The 26,781-nt window shown below is 42.7% G+C and overlaps 1 protein-coding gene across 1 annotated transcript in view; it reads right to left on the reverse strand.

The window, feature by feature from the left end:
* LOC311112983 (uncharacterized protein) overlaps window positions 1-26,781 on the reverse strand; it is a gene marked incomplete at its 3' end in the record, with an annotated part of 154,558 nt that overhangs the window by 74,087 nt on the left and 53,690 nt on the right. The window contains exon 11 of the mRNA XM_084156109.1: window positions 21,154-21,277. Coding sequence (XP_084012235.1) covers window positions 21,154-21,277 — 124 coding nt within the window. The remainder of the gene's footprint in view (window positions 1-21,153; window positions 21,278-26,781) is intronic.

Consider the following 26,781-nt stretch of genomic DNA (forward strand, 5'->3'; position numbering starts at 1 on the left):
CGCAGTTTGGTGTCTTAACAGACTTCAGTGGGCAAATGCTTACCTTCGATGACCACTGGCATGCTGGAGAAGTGTGCTCTTCACGGATGAATCCCGGTTTCAACTGTACCGGCGTGTGGGTGTCAACGTTGTGAACAGAGTTCCCCATGGTGGCGGTGGGGTTATGATATGCGCAGGCATAAGCTACAGACAACAAACACAATTGCATTTTATCGATGGCAATTTGAATGCACAGAGATACTGTGACAAGATCCTGAGGCCCATTGTCATCCCATTCATCCGCAAACATCACCTCATGTTTCAGCAGGATAATGCATGGCCCCATGTCACAAGGATCTGTACACAGTTCCTGGAAGCTGAACATTTCCCAGTTCTTCCATTGCCTATATGTCACCCATTGAGCATGTTTCGGATGCTCTGGATCGACGTGTATGACAGCGTGTTCCAGTTCCTGCCAATATCCAGCAACTTCACACAGCCATTGAAGAGGAGTGGGACAACATTCCACAGGCCACAATCAAAAGCCTGATCAACTCTATACGAAGGAGATGTGTCGCGCTGCATGAGGCAAATGGTGGTCACGCCAGATACTGACTGGTTTTCTGATCCATGCCCCTACCTTTTTTAAAAGGTATCTGTGACCAACAGATGCATATCTGTAATCCAGAAATTAGGGCCTAATGAATTTATTAAAATTATTTACTTATATACAAAAGTATGTGGACACCCCTTCAAATGAGTGGATTCTGCTATTTCAGCCACACCCATTGCTGAACTGCCCATGTCAACCGTAAGTGCTGTTATTGTGAAGTGGAAATGTCTAGGAGCTACAATGGCTCAGCCGCAAAGTGGTAGGCCACACAAGCTCACAGAACAGGATCGCAGGTGCTGAGGTGCGTTTCGCATAAAAATAGTCTGTCCTCGGTTGCAATACTCACTACCAAGTTCCAAACTGCCTCTGGAAGCAACGTCAGCACAATAATTGTTCGTCAGGAGCTTCATGAAATGGGTTTCCATGGCAGAGCAGCCGCACACAAGCCTAAGATCACCATGCGCAATGCCAAGCGTCGGCTGGAGTGGTGTAAAGCTTGCCACCATTGGACTCTGGAGCAGTGGAAACGCGTTCTCAGGAGTGATGAATCACGCTTCACCATCTGGCAGTCCGACGGACAAATCTGGGTATGGGGATGCCAGGAGAACGCTACCTGTCCGAATGCATAGTGCCAACTGTAAAGTTTGGTGGAGGAGAAATAATGGTCTGTGGCTGTTTCGTCCAGTGAAGGGAAATCTTAACGCTACAGCATACAATGACATTCTAGATGATTCTGTGCTTCCTACTATGTGGCAACAGTTTGGGGAAAGCCCTTTCCTGTGTCAGCATGACAATGCCCCGTGCACAAAGCAAGGTCCATACAGAAATGGTTTGTTGAGATTGGTGTAGAAGAACTTGACTGGCCTGCACAGAGCCCTGACCTCAACCCCATCAAACACCTTTGGGATGAATTGGAACGCAGACTGTGAGCCAGGCCTAATCGCCTAACATCAGTGCCCGACCTCACTAATGCTATTGTGGCTGAATGGAAGCAAGTCCCTGCAGCAATGTTCCAACATCTAGTGGAAAACCTTCCCAGAAGAGTGGAGGCTGTTATAACAGCAAAGGGGGGACCAACTCCATATTAATGCCCATGATTTTGGAATGAGATGTTCGACAAGCAGGTGTCCACATACTTTTGGTCATGTAGGGTATATCTACTGCTGTACATATCATTCATAGTATATATATATATATTTGGTGTATACATTACCAGTCAAAAGTTTGGACACCTACTCATTCAAGGGTTTTTCTTTATTTTTACGATTTTTTACATTATAGAATATTTTATATTTATATTTGAGATTCTTCAAATAGCCACCCTTTGCCTTGATGACAGCTTTGCACACTCTTGGCATTCTCTCAACCAGCTTCACCTGGAATGGTTTTCCAACAGTCTTGAAGGAGTTCCCATAAAATAGCGCTTACACAGCCTGGAGGTGTATTGGGTCATTGTCCTGTTGAAAAACAAATGATAGTCCCACTAAGCCCAAAACAGATGGGATGGCGTATCGCTGCAGAATGCTGTGGTAGCCATGCTGGTTAAGTGTGCCTTGAATTCTAAATAAATCACAGACAGTGTCACCAGGAAAGCACCCCCACACCATAACACCTCCTCCTCCATGCATCCTCTGCAGCAGAGGTAACTCTGGGTCTTCCATTCCTGTGGTGGTCCTCATGAGAGCCAGTTTCATTATAGCGCTTGATGGTTTTTACGACTGCACTTGAAGAAACCTTCAAAGTTCTTGAAATGTTCCGTATTGACTGACCTTCATGTCTTAAAGTAATGATGTACTGTCGTTTCTCTTTGCTTATTTGAGCTGTTCTTGCCATAATATGGACTTGGTCTTTTACCAAATAGGGCTATCTTCTGTATACCCCCCTACCTTGTCACAACACAACTGATTGGCTCAAACGCATTAAGAAGGAAAGAAATTCCACAAATTAACTTTTAACAAGGCACACCTGTTAATTGAAATGCATTCCAGGTGACTACCTCATGAAGCTGGTTGAGAGAATGCCAAGAGTGTGCAAAGCTGTCATCAAGGCAAAGGGTGGCTATTTGAAGAATCTCAAATAGAAAATAGATTTTGATTTATTTAACACTTTTTTGGTTACTACATGATTCCACATGTGTTTTTTCATAGTTTTGATGTCTTCACTATTATTCTATAATGTAAAAATGTTTACAAATAAAGAAAAACCCTTGAATGAGTAGCTGTGTCCAAACCTTTGACTGGTAATGTATATGCATAGATTGCATTTGGATTACTGATAGTGTTATTTGGGTTGTTAGTAACTGGATTCATTTTGCCATTCTTGATTTCTTGTTTCTAGTTTTTGATTATTATTTTTGTACTTCTTTGACATTTTTGCTGCACTGTTAGGAGCTAGTAACACAAGCATTTCACTGCACCCTTATAACATCTGCTGTGTACGCAACCAATAAACTTTGATTTGAATAGCAGACCTCGACCGACATGCACAATTTTACCTGACACATTCAAAAGGTACCGGGTTTCCTCAACCCAATCTTGTGTCACTTCACATAAATGTTGTTTGTATGAAGATCTATGTGATGTTATATGAATTGATGTATCCCGGGACAACCCTCTGAGAAGAAAAATCTAACATGCAACAGTTTCAAAGGTTTAACTGAGTTACGGTTCATACAGTATTAGAATGAGCAGTGTGAATAATACAGTATATGAATACACAGTGTGAAAAACAGTATAAAATAAATGGTCCAGTGTTTATATACATGGTACAGCAGCGTTGGCTGTGTGAGTGTGTGTGTGTATATGCGTGTGTTTGTGAGTATGGGCGTATAGGCGTGTGTGAGTGTATATGTGAGTACAAGAGTGTGCGTGTGTGAGGTGTGTGTTTTGTGTGAGTGAGTCTATCTTTGTCTCCTACTACAGGAGATTGCGTGACGGCTGTTCAACAGTCTGATGGCCAGGAGACAGAAGCTGTTTTTTAGTCTTCGGTTCCGGCTTTGATGCACCTGCACCGTCTCTGTCTGCTAGATGGTAGCAGAATGAACAGACCGTGACTCGGGTGGCTGTGGTCCTTGATGATCTTCTTGGCCTTCCTTTAACACCGAGTGCTGTAAATGTCCTGGAAGGCAGGCAGCATGCCTGGAATGTTAATTGCTTAATTAACTCAGGATCCACACCTGTGTGGAAGCACCTGCTTTCAATATACTTTGTGTCCCTTATTTACTCAAGTGTTTCCTTTATTTTGGCAGTTACATGTATATGCAAATACAATTGCCCATAATTCAAAAGAAGGTCCAGAATGCACAGCAGCAACAACTGTTGCTAGATGTTTTGAAAGAAGGATGAGGAGTCATTACTGAAACCTGGATGGCCAATCAGGTTCATTACTGCTGCAATCTGTGTAAATTAACTTTCACAATTAACCTTAATTCATCACGGACATCGCACCTCCGGTCAGGTCAATTGACCTATTTGTATGGCATTTAAGACAAAGCACGCTTGCATGCAAAACAGAGTGCTGGCACGCTACACTTAACCCTGCAACTAATAATGAAACCAACAATATATGGACCTCAGGAGCCATGATTTTTTTTGTATCTAGCTTCCAAACCGACCCTGCCCTCCAAATATAGATACCAAAAAGAAAGTTTCATATATAGCAAACAAAATGATTAGACATTTTTAGAGCAATCTCGGGGTCCTGTGGTCGTAATCACTTTGTCGATAGCCTTCCAGCGTGCAGGTGCGCTGATACAGATGGTTTCATGAAGATCCATTAAAAATAATTTAGCCCATCGTCGGGCCCAGGAGGGATCCATCACATGGAGACGGGTGAGACGCACTGAGCCACCAACAGGCGCTGCTGACCACAACCGTGTGCCGCCCCATTGCCATGGGAACGCCGTACTCAGATGGAGTGCAGGGAAGAAAGAGAGGAAGAGAGCAGCACACAGACACATACACCTTGGAGGTGAGGACCACACAGAGGAGGTCAAAGGTGAGCCACTTGCAGCCTCTTGTAGAAGATTGGGGCAGAGTGCTACATCAATAGCATCGCTGCTACATCAATAGCATGTTATGTTAGGTTATGTCACGAAGCCTTTGTAAGGCTGCTTCTGTTGCTGCTTATGCGATGCTACAAGAGCCAAGTCCTTGACCAACAGAAGCGGAGCGGTGAATAGAATATTGTTGTGTTGCGTTGGCAGTATGTTCGTTGCTTTGACTGCGGACTATCCACAGCACATTCCAATAGTCTATTCCTAGAATGCAGGGACTTCTGATAACTACTGTAAAGGTGTTCAAATGGGTGACAAATCCTATAGTCTAAACCTGCAAGATGTGAGGTATTGGAGGTTGTAATACCATGTATGTTTTGAATGGCTGATGTTTTTATGTTTCTTTTGGATAGGGATGATCAAAAGTTGTAGAAAATCAATGTTGTTTAATAAAAAGTGCTTCCTAAGGGATAGATAGTTCTCTTGATGACAGGGGCTGTCTCCTGCCTTATCTCTTCAGATCCAGAGACAGGCAAATATTTCAACAGTAAACACCAAGGATTCAATCCCAGGTGGAGCAGTGCTGCTCTGTCAGACTCTACTTTTTCTATTCTGCAAGTCTACACACACGTACACGCACACACACTCACACACACTGTGCTAAGAGACTGTTTACACGCGCACACACACACACACACACGCACGCATGCACACACCTCCACAATGTGTGACCGCAAAACACTCTGTCCTCTCAAACACACGCACAGACATACACTCAAACACACTCTCAAACTCTGAATCATAGTGCACTTAGTCGTGATATTTCTACAAAGACAACATTCCCCTCTGTGTTGGAAGTGTTAAGAACTAACACACACCACACTGAAATCTTCCACCGGCATCCTCCAACCAGCTACCATCCAAATCCGCTTTCATCCAGATGATCCTGGGCTTCACCAGATGCCTGCAGACGCTGCAACCCCCGCACACTGAAATTCCCTAATTAATCCCAGATTACATCCTGCGCCTCTCAGACTCCATCATGCCAGTTAGCTTGGAGAAGTGCCTCGCAAGGTTGTGATGAAACTGAGAAATAGCAATACCCACACTGGTCTCAAGCATGACATCATAGGTTTGAGGGGGAGGGTGTGGAGTTATCTACAGTTGAAGTCGGAAGTATACACACACTTAGGTTGGAGTCATTAAAACTTGTTTTTCAACCACTCCACAAATGTCTTGTTAACAAACTATAGTTTTGGCAAGTCGGTTAGGACATCTACTTTGTGCATGACACAAGTAATTTTCCAACAATTGTTTACAGACAGATAATTTCACTTATAATTCACTGTATCACAATTCCAGTGGGTCAGAAGTTTACATACACTAAGTTGACTGTGCTTTTAAACAGCTTGGAAAATTCCAGAAAATGATGTCATGGCTTTATAAGCTTCTGATAGGCTAATTGACATCATTTGAGTCAATTGGAGGTGTACCTGTGGATGTATTTCAAGGCCTACCTTCAAACTTGACATCATGGGAAAATCAAAAGAAATCAGCCAAGACTGCAGACATTTATTTTTAGACCTCCACAAGTCTGGTTCATCCTTGGGAGCAATTTCCAAACGCCTGAAGGTACCACGTTCATCTGTACAAACAATAGTATGCAAGTATAAACACCATGGGACCACGCAGCCGTCATACCACTCAGGAAGGAGAAGCGTTCTGTCTCCTAGAGATGAACGTATGCTTGACCTAACTTAACACAACCTCGTCAAGAGTTTCAGATCTCTTGAAGTAATGGCTAAGGTGTTGGGCTATTGGTCGTCTGACCTGGGTTTGAGGGCTATCAACTGAATTCGCTGCAATACGTTGAGAGGAGTTAAATGTACTCCTATATTAAAATGAGAGCCCAAAGTTTGTGGGCTGATCCAAAGTTGACAGTGTTTTTCCAAAAGTGTCTGAAGGTGTGATTTGTTAGAAGACTAATAGCGCCGGCGTCCTCTCTCTTGAATGCTGATATTACGTCTGACCTTTCAAAGCTCAATTATTTTTTCTCAGCCATCGAATCTAAATAAAATACATGAACTACATAATACATTAAAGCCCTTTCAATAAAAATGGAAATCCCTTTGGTGCCGGCAAATCGTTTGTTGATGTGCTTGAGAAAGTGCGCCACCCCTCGTTTCAGTGGGGAGACCATAAGGGTCTGTTTACTTCTGATTAGAGCGGGCCGAGTCATTTCTCACAGAGGGGGAGAGCTGTTGTTTTCCCTGCCACTCTCTGTAATGCATTGGAGCCATTCGGCGCAGCGACTATGAAAGACTCACTCCATCTGACTAAGCAGAATGTCGGCCTGCTCTCTCATCCTCTCTCTCTCTTTCTTTTGCTCACTCTAGCCGTCCCTCCCACTCCCTGTCACTCTCAAAGTTTGGGTACTGACGTGGAATGGCGTCTGTGTGCGGCTCATCTTCAAGCAGCTGTAATCGTGGCCCGATCCACCCCCTGTCCTACCAACCCCCCCCCCCCCCCCCAGACAAGCCGGGAGTCCTTGAATTAAGTCAATCATTTAGTCGTAACAAATTAATTAAAAGAATAATTAAATCATTAACACATAAAATATAGCAATTAGAAATCGTGTCCTACATGAGTGAATTTGAGTGAATTTTATGGGGGAGAGCAAATGGAGCAATGGAGTGTGCCAAAACACATTTATTATTTGATTTCTTTAATACTTTTCTTCGTCTACTACTACAAACACGTGATGCACAACCTCGAGAGTAACCCTCCGATAAAGAAATGAATAAATAACCGCAGATCAGAATCTGCAAATGACAATACAAAAAAAAGATGAAAGTGAATACGTTTCAAAATATAAATCACATTGAACGAGGATTCTCGGTTACAACTTTCTGGTTTACTGCCTTCACAAATCATGCTGTATAGTATTCTTAAAGCCACAGTCTGTAGGATTAGTTACTTCAACTAAGGCATTTGTCTCATTGTTTACATTTAGTTGGTGGGTCCACTTTGATGGTATACATATCTTATAGGGTGTGGCATTTAGACTTGACTCATGTTTGACTTGGTGGTTTTTATACACCAAGTATAAATCTCACCAGTCTCCCAATCATGACAGTCTATAATGGCCGAGGACACTAAATTTCATGGTCGCCTAGCAACACTCCCTAGTCGAGGTGGAGCAGGGTCAGGGGATAAAACGCACGCCGCCCCGAACCGCCTTGTGTCGGATGAAGCCCACCAATCGATGTCTCCGGCTAAGGCGATGGCTCTGGACCGCCGAGTCATAGTGGAAATCGTAGCTGGCTAAGTCGTGGGGATGTCGTTAAGATGTTTAATGCCTGGGTGTAATCCCCTCATATCCCCTGCCAACAGACACTGCCTCACTGTTAGGAAGCCACTGAAATGGCACATTCGGACAAACGCATTGTTATACAACCAGGTCTTGGTCCGTGTTCGTTTAGGAGCAAGTAGGATGATTGGATGAAGAGTTATTTTAGATCTGTGTGTGTGTGTGTGTGCGCGCCTGTCCACATTGCGGCAGAATTTTATTTTTTTTATTTTTTTATTTAACCAGGTAAGCCAGTTGAGAACAAGTTCTCATTTACAACTGCGACCTGGCCAAGATAAAGCAAAGTAGTGCGATTAAAAACAACAACACAGAGTTACATATGGGGTAAAATGCCTCCATATGTCTTTAAACTTCACCAAAGACAAAAAGTCAGTGGCTGTGTCTGAATGAATACCCATACTAGCGTACTACATACTTAAACTGCATACTACAGTATGTACTCATCTTTGCATACTATTTAGCACGTACCGTTTAGTAAAAAGTATGCAGTATGCCACGGCCACAGCGCAGTAGCGGCTCCTAACTGGCTGAGTAGGTGGGGCGGGGCCGAGTGCGGGTGGATTTTTAAAAATGTAACAGACCTGCATCGCATTAACCAGCTTGATAATAGCTCATTCACAATTCGATTAGTTTCTCTGAACATTGAATAGAATAGGAATGGAGTTTAGGCCTACTCAGGCTGGTTATAGGCAGACTATAACATTCAACCTATACCGTAGTTGATATAGCTCATCTATTCTATTTAAAAAGGACTAGAGACAGAAACAGATCATTTGGTTCTATTTCAACATATTTATTAGTGAAACCAGTGCTGTAACATATATAAATTAAATCAAATAGCCTAGTACACACACCAAAACCTTTCAAATGTTCAAATCAAAAGGCTATTGCAAAGAAAAATGTGGACAGTCGGATTAATCGCAAATTCAAAACCGCTGGACAGCAACATAATAAACTAAAGTACTGATCATTGGGAACGAGATCAGAATAACTGCCCAGGCTTGATCCATAAATTAAATAGGTAGCCTAGCCTACAAAACTAAAACAATCCATATGTTCAAGTCAAAAGGCCTGATTAACATGAAATCAATAATGTAGCCACATCCCGAGTCCCCGGTGCCGACATATTCAGAAATCAAAAGATGGTTTACTATTTAGTTTAAAAGCTAATTCGGCATCTTCCCAATTAAGTAGCCTAGTTGTAAGGTAGATGCAGGGAGTCAGGGAGCAAGTGCAGTGTAGGTTTAATGATAACGAACATGGAACAAATACAAAACAAGAGAAGTGTCTAACAAGGAAACATAAACAATTCTACCTGCTGACTGACAGAACAGAGTGCTAGATAAATGGTATGTAATCAAGGTAGTAATGAAGTCCAGGTGTGACTGATGATGGGACGCAGGTGTGCATAAAGATGGGTTGCCAGGAATGGTGGTTAGTAGACCAGCGACGTCGAGCGCCGGAGCGGGAGTAGACATGACACTAGTGTTGTTGTTCGGCTAGTTAAAGATAACTATTACTCGCAGCCCACCTCTTCCAATACATTGTGGAAAAGTGTGCATCGAATTCTACTAGATGAAGAGCCAAAATGAGTATAACCTCCTGCCATTTAAACTTTATTTGATTTTCGGAAATTCACACACTAGAAACCATTTATTTTGCGATTGCGTGTTTTCCCGCTATTTGGTTTTTTCGGTAGCACATTCCCATTTCTAATTGATCAGTTGTTGTGAAAGAAGAAATTAGTATGACATCCGGGCACTTGATTTTCGAAATGTTGCATAATATTAAACTTTTTATTTTTGCATACTCAAAAGGCATACTCTTTCACAAGAATGGGTATTCGGACAGTAATTTCAACGTAGAAGAACACAACACAAAGTCCTCTAAAAAGTAACACACAAAGAAAACAGCAAAGAAACATCTACCATTACATTAGCACCAGACACAGTCCTCCAGCTAGTTTGCAGGTGGGTCCGTTTCTCAGTCATGACAAAAAGACAATGCCATTTCAACATAGCAGAACGCAAAGTCCTCTAAAAAGAATCAGACAAAGAAAACAGCTGTTGCTCGATGAGCCACAAAAGTTGGCCATGACATTAAAGGATACGTTTTTGCAACCATATGAAATTGTGTCATTCCGACCTTTATCCGCAATGTTATATTCCATTTTGTGTGACTCGAGCTGTTTCCCCTAACCAGCTGTTCCATTCTCTGTGTAGCCTGCTGCTAGAATGGACAGAGAGGTATCGCTCGAGTTGTAGCAAAATGTACTATAATGTTGTGGATAAAGTTCAGAATGACACAATTTCATGTGTACAACATCTAAAGACCTGCATCACTATACTGATAGCTTTTCAGTTTCTAAAACGACGTATGTGTGTCTTTGGAGCATTTGTTCATGTTCAGAGCCCCATACTGCACAACGAGGATGAGGAAGTGACTCGCTGGTTAGGGTAAGTTTCTCAAAAAAGTGTCTGGACCCTTCTAGAACATGCCATTTAACTTAAACAATTGAGATCTGGTTGTAAAAGCTAAATTGTCCTTTAATCCTCTAGCTAGTTTGCAGGTGGGTCCGTTTCTACTGAGCACGGCCCATTGGTCTGTTGGTGATTCACCTCATTTGAAGGGTGTAAATAATGCCTGGTGCCATGGCTTCAGTGGCGCGTGGACACGAAATGGCTCTCTGGAGGTGTCGAGGGGAGATCTGTGTGGTGGACTGGAGGCCGGACGCACTGCACGGCTTACTGGTTACGGCCGCCACGCAGCCGGGTAAAATTGACCAGTTAATTGTTTCTAGAAGGATGAGAAGAGGCCAAGGCTTCCTGTGCGAACACAGAGTTTTTCTCCTTCCCTTTCGTCCTCTCCTTTTTTACACAGTTCTTTTACACACTATTGATGACATGATGAGCCCATGGGGGAATGATTGTGTGAGTCCATATTTTTCAAAGAGTAGCTTTGTGCGTGTGTGTCCGTTACCCATCTACAGTGAGGGAAAAAAGTATTTGATCCCCTGCTGATTTTGTACGTTTGCCCACTGACAAAGACATGATCAGTCTAATTTTAATGGTAGGTTTATTTGAACTGCGAGAGACAGAATAACAACAACAAAATCCAGAAAAACGCATGTAGAAATTTTTCTAAATTGTTTTCCATTTTAATTTGACCCCTCTGCAAAACATGACTTAGTACTTGGTGGCAAAACCCTTGTTGGCAATCACAGAGGTCAGATGTTTCTTGTAGTTGGCCACCAGGTTTGCACACATCTCAGAAGAGATTTTGTCCCACTCCTCTTTGCAGATCTTCTCCAAGTCATTAAGGTTTCGAGCCTGACGTTTGGCAACTCAAACCTTCAGCTCCCTCCACAGATTTTCTGTGGGATTAAGGTCTGGAGACTGGCTAGGCCACTCCAGGACCTTAATGTGCTTCTTCTTGAGCCACTCCTTTGTTGCCTTGGCCGTGTGTTTTGGGTCATTGTCATGCTGGAATATCCATCCACGACCCATTTTCAATGCCCTGGCTGAGGGAAGGAGGTTCTCACCCAAGATTTGACGGTACATGGCCCCGTCCATCGTCCCTTTGATGCGGTGAAGTTGTCCTGTCCCCTTAACAGAAAAACACCCCTAAAGCATAATGTTTCCACCTCCATGTTTGACGGTGGGGATGGTGTTCTTGGGGTCATAGGCAGCATTCCTCCTCCTCCAAACACGGCGAGTTGAGTTGATGCCAAAGAGCTCGTTTTTGGTCTCATATGACCACAACGCTTTCACCCAGTTCTCCTCTGAATCATTCAGATGTTCATTGGCAAACTTCAGACGGCCCTGTATATGTGCTTTCTTGAGCAGGGGGACCTTGCGGGCGCTGCAGGATTTCAGTCCTTCACGGCGTAGTGTGTTACCAATTGTTTTCTTGGTGACTATGGTCCCAGCTGCCTTGAGATCATTGGCAAGATCCTCCCGTGTAGTTCTGGGCTGATTCCTCACCGTTCTCAAGATCATTGCAACTCCACGAGGTGAGATCTTGCATGGAGCCCCAGGCCGAGGGAGATTGACAGTTCTTTTGTGTTTCTTCCATTTGCGAATAATCGCACCAACTGTTGTCACCTTCTCACCAAGCTGCTTGTTGATGGTCTTGTAGCCCATTCTAGCCTTGTGTAGGTCTACAATCTTGTCCCTGACATCCTTGGAGAGCTCTTTGGTCTTGGCCATGGTGGAGAGTTTGGAATCTGATTGATTGATTGCTTGCTTCTGTGGACAGGTGTCTTTTACACAGGTAACAAGCTGAGATTAGGAGCACTCCCTTTAAGAGTGTGCTCCTAATCTCAGCTCGTTACCTGTATAAAAGACACCTGGGAGCCAGAAATCTTTCTGATTGAGAGGGGGTCAAATACTTATTTCCCTTATTAAAATGCAAATCAATTTATAACATTTTTGACATGCGTTTTTCTGGATTTTTGTTGTTGTTATTCTGTCTCTCACTGTTCAAATAAACCTACCATTAAAATTATAGACTGATAATTTCTCAAACGTACAAAATCAGCAGGGGATCAAATACTTTTTTCCCTCACTGTATACTCCATTCTTCCAAAAATAATAGTATATTTTCTTTAGAGCTAGATAGTTCATCATAATACACTGCCACAGTGAATCAGATCAGAGTGTATGCTAGTCTAGCAACAGAAAACAGTTGACAATCCCCTGTGCAGCATTAGCAAGATAGGGATTAAATGCCTTGAGTGAAAGTCTAATATGATGGGCTTGACAATTTCTCAATTCCAAAAGTCTGATTTGCAGATAGAAGAAAATACATTTGAAGTATCTGATTTGTGGTTGAAATGTGGTTAAAATGAGTCTACATTATCACTTTTTGTGTTTTCAACCAAAACTTCCATTGATAGAATGATAGTTCAACATATTTTCGACCGGTGGGATCATTCCTGGTCGGAGCAGCATTATACAATGACAGGGTAGAGGACGGAAGGCAGTAAGACGTTGACTGCAAGTCAACAGAGACCAAAGACGGATGCTATCAAAGGTCGATGCTATCTAAGGTCTATTTGTGTATACATTCCACAATAGCATGAAGATGATGTCTCTCCCATCGATCCCCATGGTCTAAATATTTTTAGACAGCATCGATTCTATATTGGCTTGTGTATTCTTGGAAGCATTAACAGACACGTGTGTGTGGAGTGGTGTCTTTGTGTTGCATGTGTGTTCGTTCGTGCATGCATGCGTGTGCGCGTGAGATTGTGTGTGAGGGAGAGAGAGACTAGAAAAGCAGAATGGGGAATAACAAAGGGCTTTGATTTCAGATGTATGGGCCTGGAGGATGCCATTGAATCTCAAGGGATTTCTCCAAGAGAATGTAGGCCTACACGCAATGTCAAGGGTTTTCTCCACAAGAAAAATAAAATGTCCAACAACAGCCTTAACTCAATACCTATTTCCTATAGTGCCTTTATATAAAAAAATACTTTTACAAATATAGCCTTGTGATGGTTCAAGGGGGAAAAAATGAAAAAAAGTCCCCTCAGGGCAATATGTGGTCTTTCACAAACACACTACTTGTTCTTTCAATCAGGCGTGCAGCAGCAGTGTTCAGTGTTATCTCCCAAAATGCTGTTTGTTTTGATAGAGGGGCCTGCTACCCCAATTGGCGTCCACTTGTCACAGCTGCGAGCTAAATCAGAGCCTCACACGGCCTCAATATTTCTCGACATCCTCAGAAGCCTCTTATACTTCAGCCAACATTTCCCACAACAACAACATTTGTCTCCTTTGCCAACAGCCCTTCCTCGCTAAATGGTGCAAATGGACGCTTTAAGAAATGTCTTTTTTTTGTGTGTGGCATAGTTGATCTATGGCTGCCTTTTAATGAAATTATGTGGAATAACCACTATCCAACATTAAAATGCATAAATAATGCATCCCGAATTCATTACCAGATGAATGCTAAGCTCCAATGGCGCTCCCAATGAAAAATAACACCAAGTACTTAGATGGTAATCTTTTTGAGAAATCACGGGTGCCGATTTGGCTGATAACTCTTCGGAGATGCGCAGATATGACGCATACTACAGGTGTGTCATGTACTTAACATTATTGGTATGAATTCTGTGTTTGACTTTCTATGTTTGACTTTTAGGAAGGCACTACATAAGCTTTTACATAAAACGTATGAGCCATAGTTCATACAAGGCTGAGAAATAATATTTTCATTTAAGACTAGAGGCCACTAAAATGTACTAATTAAAGATGCTGTTTGTAGTATTGTACGAATAGGATTCGTAACATAACATACGAATTGCAAAAAAAACATCATATTCATTGGAGGACGTAGTACACAATTGGATGACGTACTACACACAAAACGGGGCCCCATTTTAGCTCGTGAGCACCACTTTGAAAACTACTGGCTGAAATTATACAAATGTTCTGGAGCATCACATTAAGCAGTAATTTGCAGCAAAGTATCCATTTATTTCAATCTAGACATAAAACATTTAGGCTCATTGAAAGCTAGAAGAAACAATATATATGATTCATATAGGCATTAATAATACAATGTTTCACCCAGTTATAAAAACATTAACAGCCGCACTACAATTCATTGTTTGATCACGTTGAAATAACCAGAAGCTAGTTGTGTGACAAAATACCATTAATATGCTTATCAAGGGCCAAAAGAGATAACAAATAAAAATATTATTGTTCCCTAAAAGCAATGCATGCAACGGCTTTGAAGTAATGTGCTGTACAAACCAAGGTTAAATTAGGTTGCTTAAACTCTGTAAGGGAGGGTTCTACAGTAGCCCTATATACAGTGCATCATAATATTACAATTCTGAACTTATTTAATAGGATCTCTGTGCAGTGCATAGCCTCACACACTCAGCTTGCCCATATATTTGTATTAGCTTCTTCAACCCCGTGTGGCATTCAGGAGGATCCAATCTACTGAACATTGTAGATAGAAATGCAATTAATTTGAGCTAACTTGACTCCTTACTCTATACATGTCAGAAAAGCATGTCTATTATATGCAATATATTTCTATCAGAGCTAATCACGTGTTTATATCAGAGAGGCTTATTTTCCGTCAGTCTCCCTCGTTGGCTCACTTGCTAGGCACATCTCAGCCACCGGGCGAGGCCCCATCTGATGGGATATTATTAAGATATGGAGAAAAGGCGGAGGAAGGAAGTAGTGTGGGTGGGAGGTTGTGTGTGTAGGTGTGTGTGTGTGTGTAGGTGCGCGTATGTGCATAATGGATTAGAGTGAGGGGTGTGTAAGTGTGTGTGTAGCAGTTTAGAGCAAACCATAGTCACCCACCACCCTACTCATTCTCAGTCAGATCCCAATCCATTCACTGGGAAGATCTCTTCCCCCTCCTATTTAGCAAGCAAATCATCTGAGAGGAGTGCTGGGTAGAAGAAGAGCGAACGGGTGGAACGTACCACCCAATATACAGATATCCCAATCCCCCCCTCTCCAAGCCTCCTCGCCGTGCATCTCTAAGCAGACAATCAAGCCGTTGTAAAACTGAGAGCCATACTGTTCCGGAGCCTTGGAGGCTTATTAGAACGCATAAAAGCATCATAGCACCTTCATTCATATTCTCCATCAACTGCCACGGCTACATTTCGGCTCTTTTTTTGCCTGTCGTTAGAGGGAGGAAAATAAGCCTGCGATGGTATTTATGCCGCATGATTGATTTGCAAATAGGTCTTTACTGGGAAACATATCTGAATAAGTCAGGCCTTTGCCTGTATATAGGTGCTGTTTTATATAGATGGCAGTGTCAAATATCTATGTTTGTTGGGGTACATATTCAGTAACCATTTCCTCCCCTACTTCTTGTATGTTTTGACTGTATAACCGGCACAATAGGATTTAATACTGATTACAGTGAGCAAAGAAAATAGTGTGGCCCACCTAACATTTTGTTCAAGAGAGAGAGAGAGAGAGGAGAGCAAGACATTGACAGATTGAGAGAAAGAGACACAAAGAGAAAGAAAGAGGGAGAGAGAGAGAGAGAGAGAATGAGAACAGAAGAGAATAGAGAGAGAGAGAACAGGAGAGAGAGAGAAAGAGCGAGAGAATGCAAGCAAGGGGGAGAGAAAGTATTGCTATGATGATATAACTCTAAGAATAATTCATTCTCCCCACCATGCAAAGTTCAATATGTGAATTCCACCGCGGCTCTGAGTAGCATCAGAAGTAGCAGTCAGAGAGACAATTACAGGGGCCACGGTGCTCTCGGAATCTGATTTTCCAGAGTGTATTATCTGGGTTTCAAAACAGGGCAGGCTCAGAAGATCGCACCTCTTATCTCTCACATAAGCATAGTGTATTGAAGCTCCCGTAAATTATACCTTCTCTGAATCCAAATTTAACTGTTGGTTCAACTTACAGCTAACTAGGTCACTAACATGATAGGTAAGAGTGGTTTGTTTGAGTGTCTATGCTTGTGTGTATGTGTGTGGGGGTGGGGGGGGGGGGGGGGGGGGATGGGGGGGTGGGGGAGAAGGGGAGAGAGAGAGAGGGAAAGAGAGATGGAAAGACAGAGAGAGGGAAAGAGATGTGTGTGTATGTATACTGTATTCGGAAAGTATTCAGACCCCTTGACTTTTTCCACATTTTGTTACGTTACAAACTTATTCTAAAATGGATTAAATTGTTTTTTTCCCCTCATCTATCTACACACAATACCACATAATGACAAAGCAAAATATAAAATAAAAAACAAACGCAAATATCAAATTTTCATAAGTATTTTGGTTGTTGAAGCACCTTTGGTAGCGATTACTGCCTCGAGTTGACGCTACAAGCTTGGCACACCTGTATTTGGGGAGTTTCTCCCATTCTTCTCTGCAGATCCTCTCAAGCTCTGTCAGGTTGGATGGGGAGTGTTGCTGCACAGCTATTTTCAGTTCTCTCCAGAGATGTTCGATCGGGTTCAAGTCCGGGCTTTGGCTGGGCCACTCAAGGACTTTCAGAGGCTTGTCACGAAGCCACTCCTGCGTTGTCTTGGCTGTTTGCTTAGGGTCGTTGTCCTGTTAGGAGGTGAACCTTCGCCCCAGTCTGAGGTCCTGAGAGCTCTGGAGCAGGTTTTCATTAAGGATCTCTCTGTACTTTGCTTCGTTCATCTTTCCCTCAAGCCTGACTAGTCTCCCAGTCCTTGCCGCTGAAAAACATCCCCACCGCATGATGCTGCCACCAACTGGCAAGAAAAAGCCATATCTCAGACTGCCCATCTTAATCTTTTATTTTTATTGGCCAGTCTGAGATATGGCTTTTTCTTTGCAACTCTGCCTAGAAGGTCAGCATCCCGGAGTCGCCTCTTCACTGTTGACGTTGAGACTGGTGTTTTACGGGTACTATTTAATGAAGCTGCCAGTTGAGGACCTGTGAGGCGTCTGTTTCTCAAACTAGACACTCAAATGTATTTGTCCTCTTGCTCAGTTGTGTACCGGGGCCTCCCACTCCTCTTTCTATTCTGGTTAGAGACAGTTTGCCCTGTTCTGTGAAGGGAGTAGTACACAGCGTTGTACGAGCTCTTCAGTTTCTTGGCAATTTCTGGCATGGAATAGCTGACGAGTTTCAGAAGAAAGTAATTTGTTTCTGGCCATTTTGAGCCTGTAATCGAACCCACAATTGCTGATGCTCCAGATACTCAACTAGTCTCAAGAAGGCCAGTTTTATTGCATCTTTAATCAGCACAACAGTTTTCAGCTGCGCTAACATAATTGCAAAAGGGTTTTCTAATGATCAATTAGCCTTTTTAAAATGATAAACTTGGATTAGCAAACACAACGTGCCATTGGAACACAGGACTGATTGTTGCTGATAATGGGCCTCGGTACGCCTATGTAGATATTCCATAAAAAATGTGCCATTTCCAACTACAATAGCCATTTACAACATTAACAATGTCTACACTGTATTTCTGATCAATTTGATGTTCTTTTAATGGACAAAAAAATTGCTTTTCTTTCGAAAACAAGGACATTTCTAAGTGACCCCAAACTTTTGAACGGTAGTGTGTGTATATATATATATATATATATATATATATATATATATATATATATATATATATATATATATATATATATATATATATATATATATATATATATATATATATATACACACACACACACATATACATACATATATATATATACTGAGTAAACAAAACATCAGGAACACCTTCCTAATATTGAGTTGCACCCCCTTTTGCCCTCAGAACAGCCTCAATTCGTAGGGGCATGGACTCTAAAAGGTGTCGAAAGTGTTCCACAGGGATGATGGCCCATGTTGACTCCAATGCTTCCCACAGTTGTGTCAAGTTGGCTGGTAATGGATCTCTACTCCGAATAGCTTGTTCCATCTCATCCCACAGATACTCAATTGGATTGAGATCTGGTGACTGGGCAGGCCACTGCAGTAAGCTGAATTCTCTCATGTTCGTGGAACCATTCCTGGACAATCCTAGCCTTGTGGCATGGGGCATTATCCTGCTGAAAAAATCAATTTGCAGATGGATACACTGCTGCCATGAAGGGATGCATCTGATTGGCAATGATGTTCAGATATCCTGTGGCATTCAAACCTTGCTCCACTTTTATCAATGGGCTCAATGTGTGCCGTGAAAACTCACCCCACACCATCACCACCAGCCTGCAATGTTGACAGGCGGCATGATGGATACATGTACTCATGTGGTTTTCTCCATACCCTAGTCCTCCCATCATCGGGAAACAGCAGGAACCGGGATTCATCAGACCAGGCAATGTTTTCTAATTCTCCAGTGTCCAATGTTTTAGTTCCTTAGCCCATTGCAACCGCAGTTTCTTGTTTTTTTGCTGAAAGAATTGGAACTCTGTAAGGTCGTTGGCTGCCATACCAACATTAGTGTCAAGGTACGACGAGTTGTGCATTATTTTATGGGTCTTTGGGCACCAATGTTGTACTGGACTGTCAATTGACTAACTGTAGCCCGTCTGTTGCTCTGCACAATTCGTGTCAGCCTCCTTTGTCCTCTTTCATCAATAACCCGTTTTTGACCACTGGCCTACCGTTGGCTAGAGGTCCTTTGGATGGTGGACCATTCTTGATACAGACGGTTAACGGTTGAGCGTGAAAAACCCAACAGCGTTGAAGTCCTTCACACACTCAGACCGCTGTGCCTGGCACCTACTACCGTACCCCGTTCAAAAGCACTTCAATATTTTGTCTTACCCATTCACCCTCTGAACGGCACACATACACAATTCATGTCTCAATTGTCTCAAGGCTTTCAAATCCTTCTTTAACCTGTATCCTCCCCTTCATCTACACTGATTCAAGTGGATTTAACAGGTGACATCAATAAGGGATCATAGCTTTCACCTGGATTCACTTGGTCAGTTTATGTCATGGAAATGTGAGGATGAGGAGGGAGAGATGAAGGGGAGGGACATCCAATGACTCATTGCGGTCTCTCGCTCTCTCTCAATGTGTTGTACACTCAGTGTATGTATATATGAGTGTACAAAACATTAAGATTACCTGCTCTAGAGAGGGGAGGGGGGGGGGGCTGCTCTGCTGCATTGAGTCATTGGACGTCCCTCCCCTTAATTTCATCCTCACATCACAGGAACATCTGTAGAAAGGCCCATCGGCTGAGGGTGTGTGTGCCTGTGTCATGATCGACTAATTGAGCCCCTTCAAAATGACAGCCTTCACAAAACCAAATGGCATCATCATTCATCTGTGGCGTCAGAGGCTCTTCCATATTTAGAGAGGAATATCTATTTCACTGCAGAGGTGAGAGTCAACGGTATGGGTCACAAAAGGAAACTGCGATGGGTAAATCAAGTCAACAAATCCAATCCTATACAGCCCAACTGTATTCCAGACCAAATAAATGGATTATGCCAAGAAGACCAAACTAATGGTTGACGCTAAGGATAGTGTTGCAGTTAAACCATAAGGATGAAATAATTACACCATCCTTGGTTGTCTTGACAGTTATCTGTCAGGTGGATTGAGCACTATATTCAACTCGGTGTCGATCATTTACAATAACTATCATTTGCAATGCTATATGCAACAGCACGTTAACAAGTGAAGCAGGCAAGGTGTTGTCACAACTGAAACAAGTATACAGTACCAATGAAAGCTAGGTTGTTTGGAGATTCTAAGCCCCTGTAAGCAAGACTACACACAGCTATGTCGCTACAAACTAAATATTGTACTGCATAATATGTATAGCAGGAGCTACCCAGCCGCAGGACTTTGTTCCAAACCGTTCTACAACACACCTGATTCTACTAATCAGCTGCTCCTCAGGACCTTGTTTAGCTGAATCAGGTCGGTTACAGCAGAGCTGGAGCAAAACCATGCATACCCACTAGCTCTCCCATGATGCAATGCACTAAATAACTGACTCTAGTAACAGCAACATGTGAGTTGAACCCAAACAGGTCAACGTGAATCAGCCGGTGCCGAACATAATAACAAAAGGCTCTCTTGAGGTGAGCGCGTCGCTTTCTGCACACCTCCAATTCAATCATTGGTAAATGTGCCAAATGTGCTATATCAGCGACTCTTCAGTGACAATACTAGGCATAATATTGCATCCAGGGACAGACAAATGAGTGAGTGAGTGAGTGAGTGTGTGCGTGAGAGTGCATTTCTGTTTGTGTGTTTGTGTGTGCCATTGTAAAATTGTAACTAGACAACAATGTATAGGCTACACCCAGTAAATATTCAATTATTTGTCACAATGCATTGGAGCTGAAGTCGAATGATGGTACAGTGTGACAAGCCTGCCATGAGAAGTGTATGTTCAGCCATACAGCATCATCGGTTTTAACAGTGTGTGTTTTCACCAAACCTGAATGTACAGTCCTAGAATATGGCATATTCCACTGGGTTTGAGTGGCTTTCTTCAGAGCAGAGTGCACTCAGTCTTCAAGAGCTGTGTGTGTCACCTCTGCAGACTCTATACACAAGCGTGCACACACACAGAAATGCACTCTCACACACACACACACACACACACACACCCTCTCCGCCTTTGTTTGAGGAAACTACAGTAAGTTCAGTACCCAGAGACCGAGCCTCATGCACAGTTAATGTTTCTCCTGTCTAGATGATTAACGTTCCCTGATCTCCGCTCCCAAACGGTCCCCTCCCGACTCACCTTCTGTGTTCGACACACTCCTGGGCCCCAGTAAAAATAGATCCTCCACCCCTGTTCTTCACTTTGTTCCAGCCTCCTGTCAGCTGCCGTCAATACCAGCTCTTTGTCCACTATGACGGCAGGCCTGGGAGATATCGAGAGAGAAAACAGAGAATGTTTTAAAATGTCACGTTTGTTTGTTTAAGCTATGTGTGTTATTTTGTTTAATGACATACAGTACCAGTCAAAAGTTTGGACACACCTACTCATTCAAGAGTTTTTAATTTTTTACTATTTTCTACATTGTAGAATAATAGTGAAGACATCAAAACTATGAAATAACACATATGGAATCATGTAGTAACCAAAAAAGTGTTAAACAAATCAAAATATATTTTATATTTGAGATTCTTCAAAGTAGCAACCCTTTGCCTTGATGACAGCTTTGCACACTCTTGGCATTCTCTCAACCAGCGTCACCTGGAATGCTTTTCCAACAGTCTTGAAGGAGTTCCCACATATGCTGAGCACTTGTTGGCTGCCTTTCCTTCACTCTGCGGTCCAACTCATCCCAAACCATCTCAATTGGGTTGAGGTCAGGTGATTGTGGAGGCCAGGTCATCTGATGCAGCACTCCATCACCCTCCTTCTTGGTTAAATAGCCCTTACACAGCCTGGAGGTGTGTTGGGTAATTGTCCTGTTGAAAAACAAATGATAGTCCCACTAAGCGCAAACCAGATGGGATGGCGTATCACTGCAGAATGCTGTGGTAGCCATGCTGGCTAAGTGTGCCTTGAATTCGAAATAAATCACTGATAGTGTCACCAGCAAAGCACCCCCACCCCTCCTCCTCCATGCTTCACAGTGGGAACCACATATGCAAAGATCATCCGTTCACCTACTCTGCGTCTCACAAAGACTAGGCGGTTGGAACCAAAAATCTCAACTCATCAGACCAAAGGACAGATTTCCACCGGTCTATTGTCCATTGCTCGTGTTTCTTGGCCCAAGCAAGTCTCTTCTTCTTATTGGTGTCCTTTAGTAGTGGTTTCTTTGCAGCAATTCAACCATGAAGGCCTGATTCACACAGTCCCCTCTGAACAGTTGATGTTGAGATGTGTCTGATACTTGAACTCTGAAGCATTTATTTGGGCTGCAATGTCTGAGGCTGGTAACTCTAATGAACTTGTCCTCTGCAGCAGACGTTACTCTGGGTCTTCCTTTCCTGTGGCGGTCCTAATGAGAGCCAGTTTCATCATAGCGCTTGATGGTTGTTGCGACTGCACTTGAAGAAACTTTCAAAGTTCTTGAACTGTTCCGGATTGACTGACCTTCATGTCTTAAAGTAATGACGGACTGTTGTTTCTCTTTGCTGGTCTTTTACCAAATAGGGCTATCTTCTGTATACCAACCCTACCTTGTCACAACACAACTGATTGGCTCAAACGCATTAAGAAGGAAATAAATTCCTTACTAACTTTTAACAAGGCACACCTGTTAATTGAAATACATTCCAGGTGACTACCTCATGAAGCTGGTTGAGAGAATGCCAAGAGTGTGCAAAGCTGTCATCAAAGCAACGGGTGGCTACTTTGAAGAAACTCAGATATAAAATATATTTTGATTACTACATGATTCCATATGTATTATTTCATAGTTTTGATGTCTTCAATATTATTCTACAATGTAGAAAATAATAAAAAATAAATAGAAACCCTTGAATGAGGTGTGTCCAAACTTTTGACTGGTACTGTATGTAGTATTAACATATGCAGTATCTCTATTCAGACAAACAATGAATGGAGACTTATTACACTTTTGACTATTTAATAATGAAGGAGGACCCAATAGAAACTCTTGTTTTCTTTGCAAAACGTTTGGAGTAAATGTTTCTTTTGCGAAACGTTTTGTAACAGACTAAACGTTTTGCAACAGAATTGCCGTAATGAATACACCCCTGTTCTCTTCCAACTAGCTGACATCTGACCAATCAGAATAGACAAAAGTAGTTGGTAGGTAGATAATCACTTACCGTTACAATTCCAAACAACTGACTCACCATATTTTTTAACTACACAGCATTGACTTAGAAAATTATACCTCTCCTAAAATTATTCTATACATACTACAATGCAGGGTATGTTAGAGAAGATACATGAAAAATCTGTGTAATTGTGCATCAGTTAGACAATCAGCATTAGTACTCACGAAAGGCTTTAAAATGGATCCCTTGTGATGCATGGTGTAGCTCCATTGAAGTCGACCATATTTCAATAGATGTTCTGAGTGAATATGATAAGAATACAAAATAAATATACATTATACTAGATGGTAGCTTTTATAAAGCCAAAAAAACCAAGATAATCTTGTATTGTTTGAGTAAACCTAGACCATTCATAGATGCTAACTGCCTTTAGTGTCTATTCATGAAGATATCTTCTGGCCGGGGCAGTTTTGTCAAGAGCCCCGATCCTCGGTCTGAAGGTTAACACGCATTGCTTGCAGTCAGGTTTTTGGAAACATAAGAAACATACATATCTTTCATATCAGAAAAAATAAGGAAAAATATAAATTACTACATTTTTATATGGTTAAGGTTAGTGCTCCCACACGGCCATATCTCTATGTTACAACTCTTGTTTACGGAAGAAAGCCGACCACCTGTGCTAATTAAGTATTTAGCGTGCTCGAACACCTGTGTGTAAGTGTAACTGGGGAGGAAGTGTAGCAGAAGTGTGGTTGGTCGGCTGGAGGCACACAGCTGTATGGATCAGACCTGCTACAGTAAGTGCGTATTTTTTATTTGAAGGATTATTTCTCGCTGATATGAAAGGTAAGTTTCATATGTTTCAAAAACCGTATCGCAAGCGATGGTTATTGAAGTTTCTAAACTTTAAAACAGAGTGTCAGGATTGTAGTTCACATGATCCCACTGGCAAGCGGTGCTTATAGCTGAGAACCCTTGGGATTAGGCAGAATGCCTCGTTAATGCCTTGGGTTGTCGAGAGCAAGAGTAAACCTAGCTACTTTTCTATTGCTAACAGCTAGGCCATGCTACTGTCACGTTCGTTGTATAAAGGAGTGGACCAAGGTGCAGCGTGGAATGCGTACATGTTTAATATATTAAATAAACACTTGACAAAATAACAAACACAACAGAGCGTGAAGTTCTAAAGGCTAACAGCAACAAGCCTAAACAGAAACAAGATCCCACAACATAGGTAGGCAAAATGGCTGCCTAAGTATGATCCCCAATCAGAGACAACGATCGACAGCTGCCTCTGATTGGGAACCACACCCGGCCAACATAGAAATAGATAAACTAGAACAACATGCATTCACACCCTGACCAACCTAACTAGAGACATAACAGGGCTCTCAAGGTCAGGGCGTGACAGCTACTCAGCTGTCATGCACAGGATGCACTCTCCAATCAACGCTGATGAAGTCCAGGTGTGCGTTTGTCCTTCCAAATATGGGAATCAACACAGATTCTCTGGTCTAGTGGTTGTTCCCATTTACACACTCACATAACTGCATCCTTCTTCTGGTTTTACCTGTCAATGTTTACTGTAGACAGACCTGGGTTCAAATACTTGATTTATTTTTTCAAATACTCTGAGTGTTTGCTTGAGTCTGCCTGGAGTGCCAACTTTTTTTCAAGTATTTGAAACTCAGGTCTGGCTGTAGCCTTCTTTTCATGAAAATGTGCATTGTGAAAAAATATGACCGTCAATTATGTTTTTTTTGTTTTGTTTTGAGCTAGGCTGCTGTAGGGGGCTCAAATACTGTGCATGTTGTCTTGCTAGTGGCACAACATGGCTTCTCATAGGCTATTTAATCACTGAAAGACAACCACATGAGCTTCCTTCTAGTATCCTGATATGTCCTGTCCAGTATCTGTAAAAAGTGAGAAGCGTACTGAAATGGAAGTCTGTCTCCGTCCTTCACACTGTCTGATTTGCTTAGCTAAGGCGCTCAAATCTTATGTTAATCTGAATGACACCAGTGGAAATCTTGGCTCTGTTTCAAAGGGCTAGATCTGGGCTGGTCCAACGACCTTATTACTGATAACATGGAAAGTTTGCCGGCTCTGTATGTCACAGCCAGAACAAGCTCAGAGAGAGAACAAGAAATGACACATAAAATGGGTTGAAGCTGTCACTAATGTTTGTGACAGACATGATTGAAGTAGTGTAGTAACTAAGAATGAGTGGCTCATGGCAGACATGTTTAATTTGTTATTTTGATCATATGAACGCCTTCCAGCCATCTCATTGGGTGGGATTAATGTGTCCATTTCCGGCCCATTGGCAAACAAGCAAAACCATTCTTAAATATGAATACAATTTGTCAAAACTTTTAAATAAAGTGCACAACATTTTAAAGATGTGTTAATTCTCTGTTGAGGAAAATTATTGAAAAAATTTAAACATTCGTTAGCATAATTAGCATTGTCATAGACTTAATATTGCGGGTTAGCTAGTTAGCATATTATACTATCTATTGGTCGTTATCCATACAGGCTGTATTGACACATTTCAGTTGAATGCATTCAGTTGTACAACTGGCTAGGTATCCCCCGTTCCTTTCCTTTCCCTTTTTAATCAAAGATCAATGCTTGAAAGAGAAATGTTGTTAGACACAGAATATTAATGACAAAAGACAGAAACGGTGCCAAAATGTATTTATGTGTCACGACTTCCTCCGAAGCTGCCTCTCCTCCTTGTTCGGGCAGGCTTCGGCGTTCGTCATCACTGGCCTTCTAGCTACTGCCGCTCCATATCTCATCATTCCATTTGTCTTGTCTTGTCAATTACACACACCTGGTTCATATTCCCCTCATTAGTATGTGTTTAAGTGTTCACTCTGTCCCCTTGTCCTTGTGGGTGATTGTTCATTGTGAGGATTAGTAGCTCGGTTGAGCTCAGTATTTTGTATTGCCGGGGTATTTTCCCCGTGTGAATGTTTGTTCCAGTTCACCTGTTTTGCACACTGGACTGGTTACGCTGGATTACGGAATAAACTCTGTATGCTGTGATTTACCCTCCTGCACCTGACTCCTTCAAATCACGCATCACAGAATCACCCACCCTTCATTGGAGTCAGCGGGAGAGGAGCACATGCCTGGAGTCGTGGCACGGGTCCAGGAGCATTCAAAATGCTAGCCAGCTTGGGAGAAGCGATGGATCGGGTTCTCCAGGTCGTCCAACGCCTGGAGAGGAGAGGACCCGATCTGTCGAGACCAGCTGGGCAACCGGATCCAGCCACCCACACCCCAGCACCCAGAGGGATCCATATATCCCGACCACGGGAGTTCAACGGGACAGCTGCTCTCTGCCAGGGATTCCTCCTCCAACTGGAGCTCTACTTCTCTAGCATCAGCCCGGCCCCATCGGAGCGGGAGAAGGTGTCCGTCCTCGTCTCCTGCCTCTCGGGGAACACCCTGGAGTGGGCCATCGCGGTCTGGAACGAAAGAGGAGCCGCATTGGACTACTACGGGGAGTTCGCTCGCCTCTTTCGGGCTGTTTTTGATCACCCACCCGAAGGTCGAGAGGCGGCCAAGCGGCTGGTCCACCTGAGGCAGGGGACGAGGACTGCGCAGGACTTCGCCTTGGAGTTTCGGACTCTAGCAGCTGGGTCCGGGT

This window comes from Coregonus lavaretus (assembly GCF_964263955.1).
Source record: "Coregonus lavaretus genome assembly, chromosome: 39".
NCBI lineage: Eukaryota > Metazoa > Chordata > Actinopteri > Salmoniformes > Salmonidae > Coregonus > Coregonus lavaretus.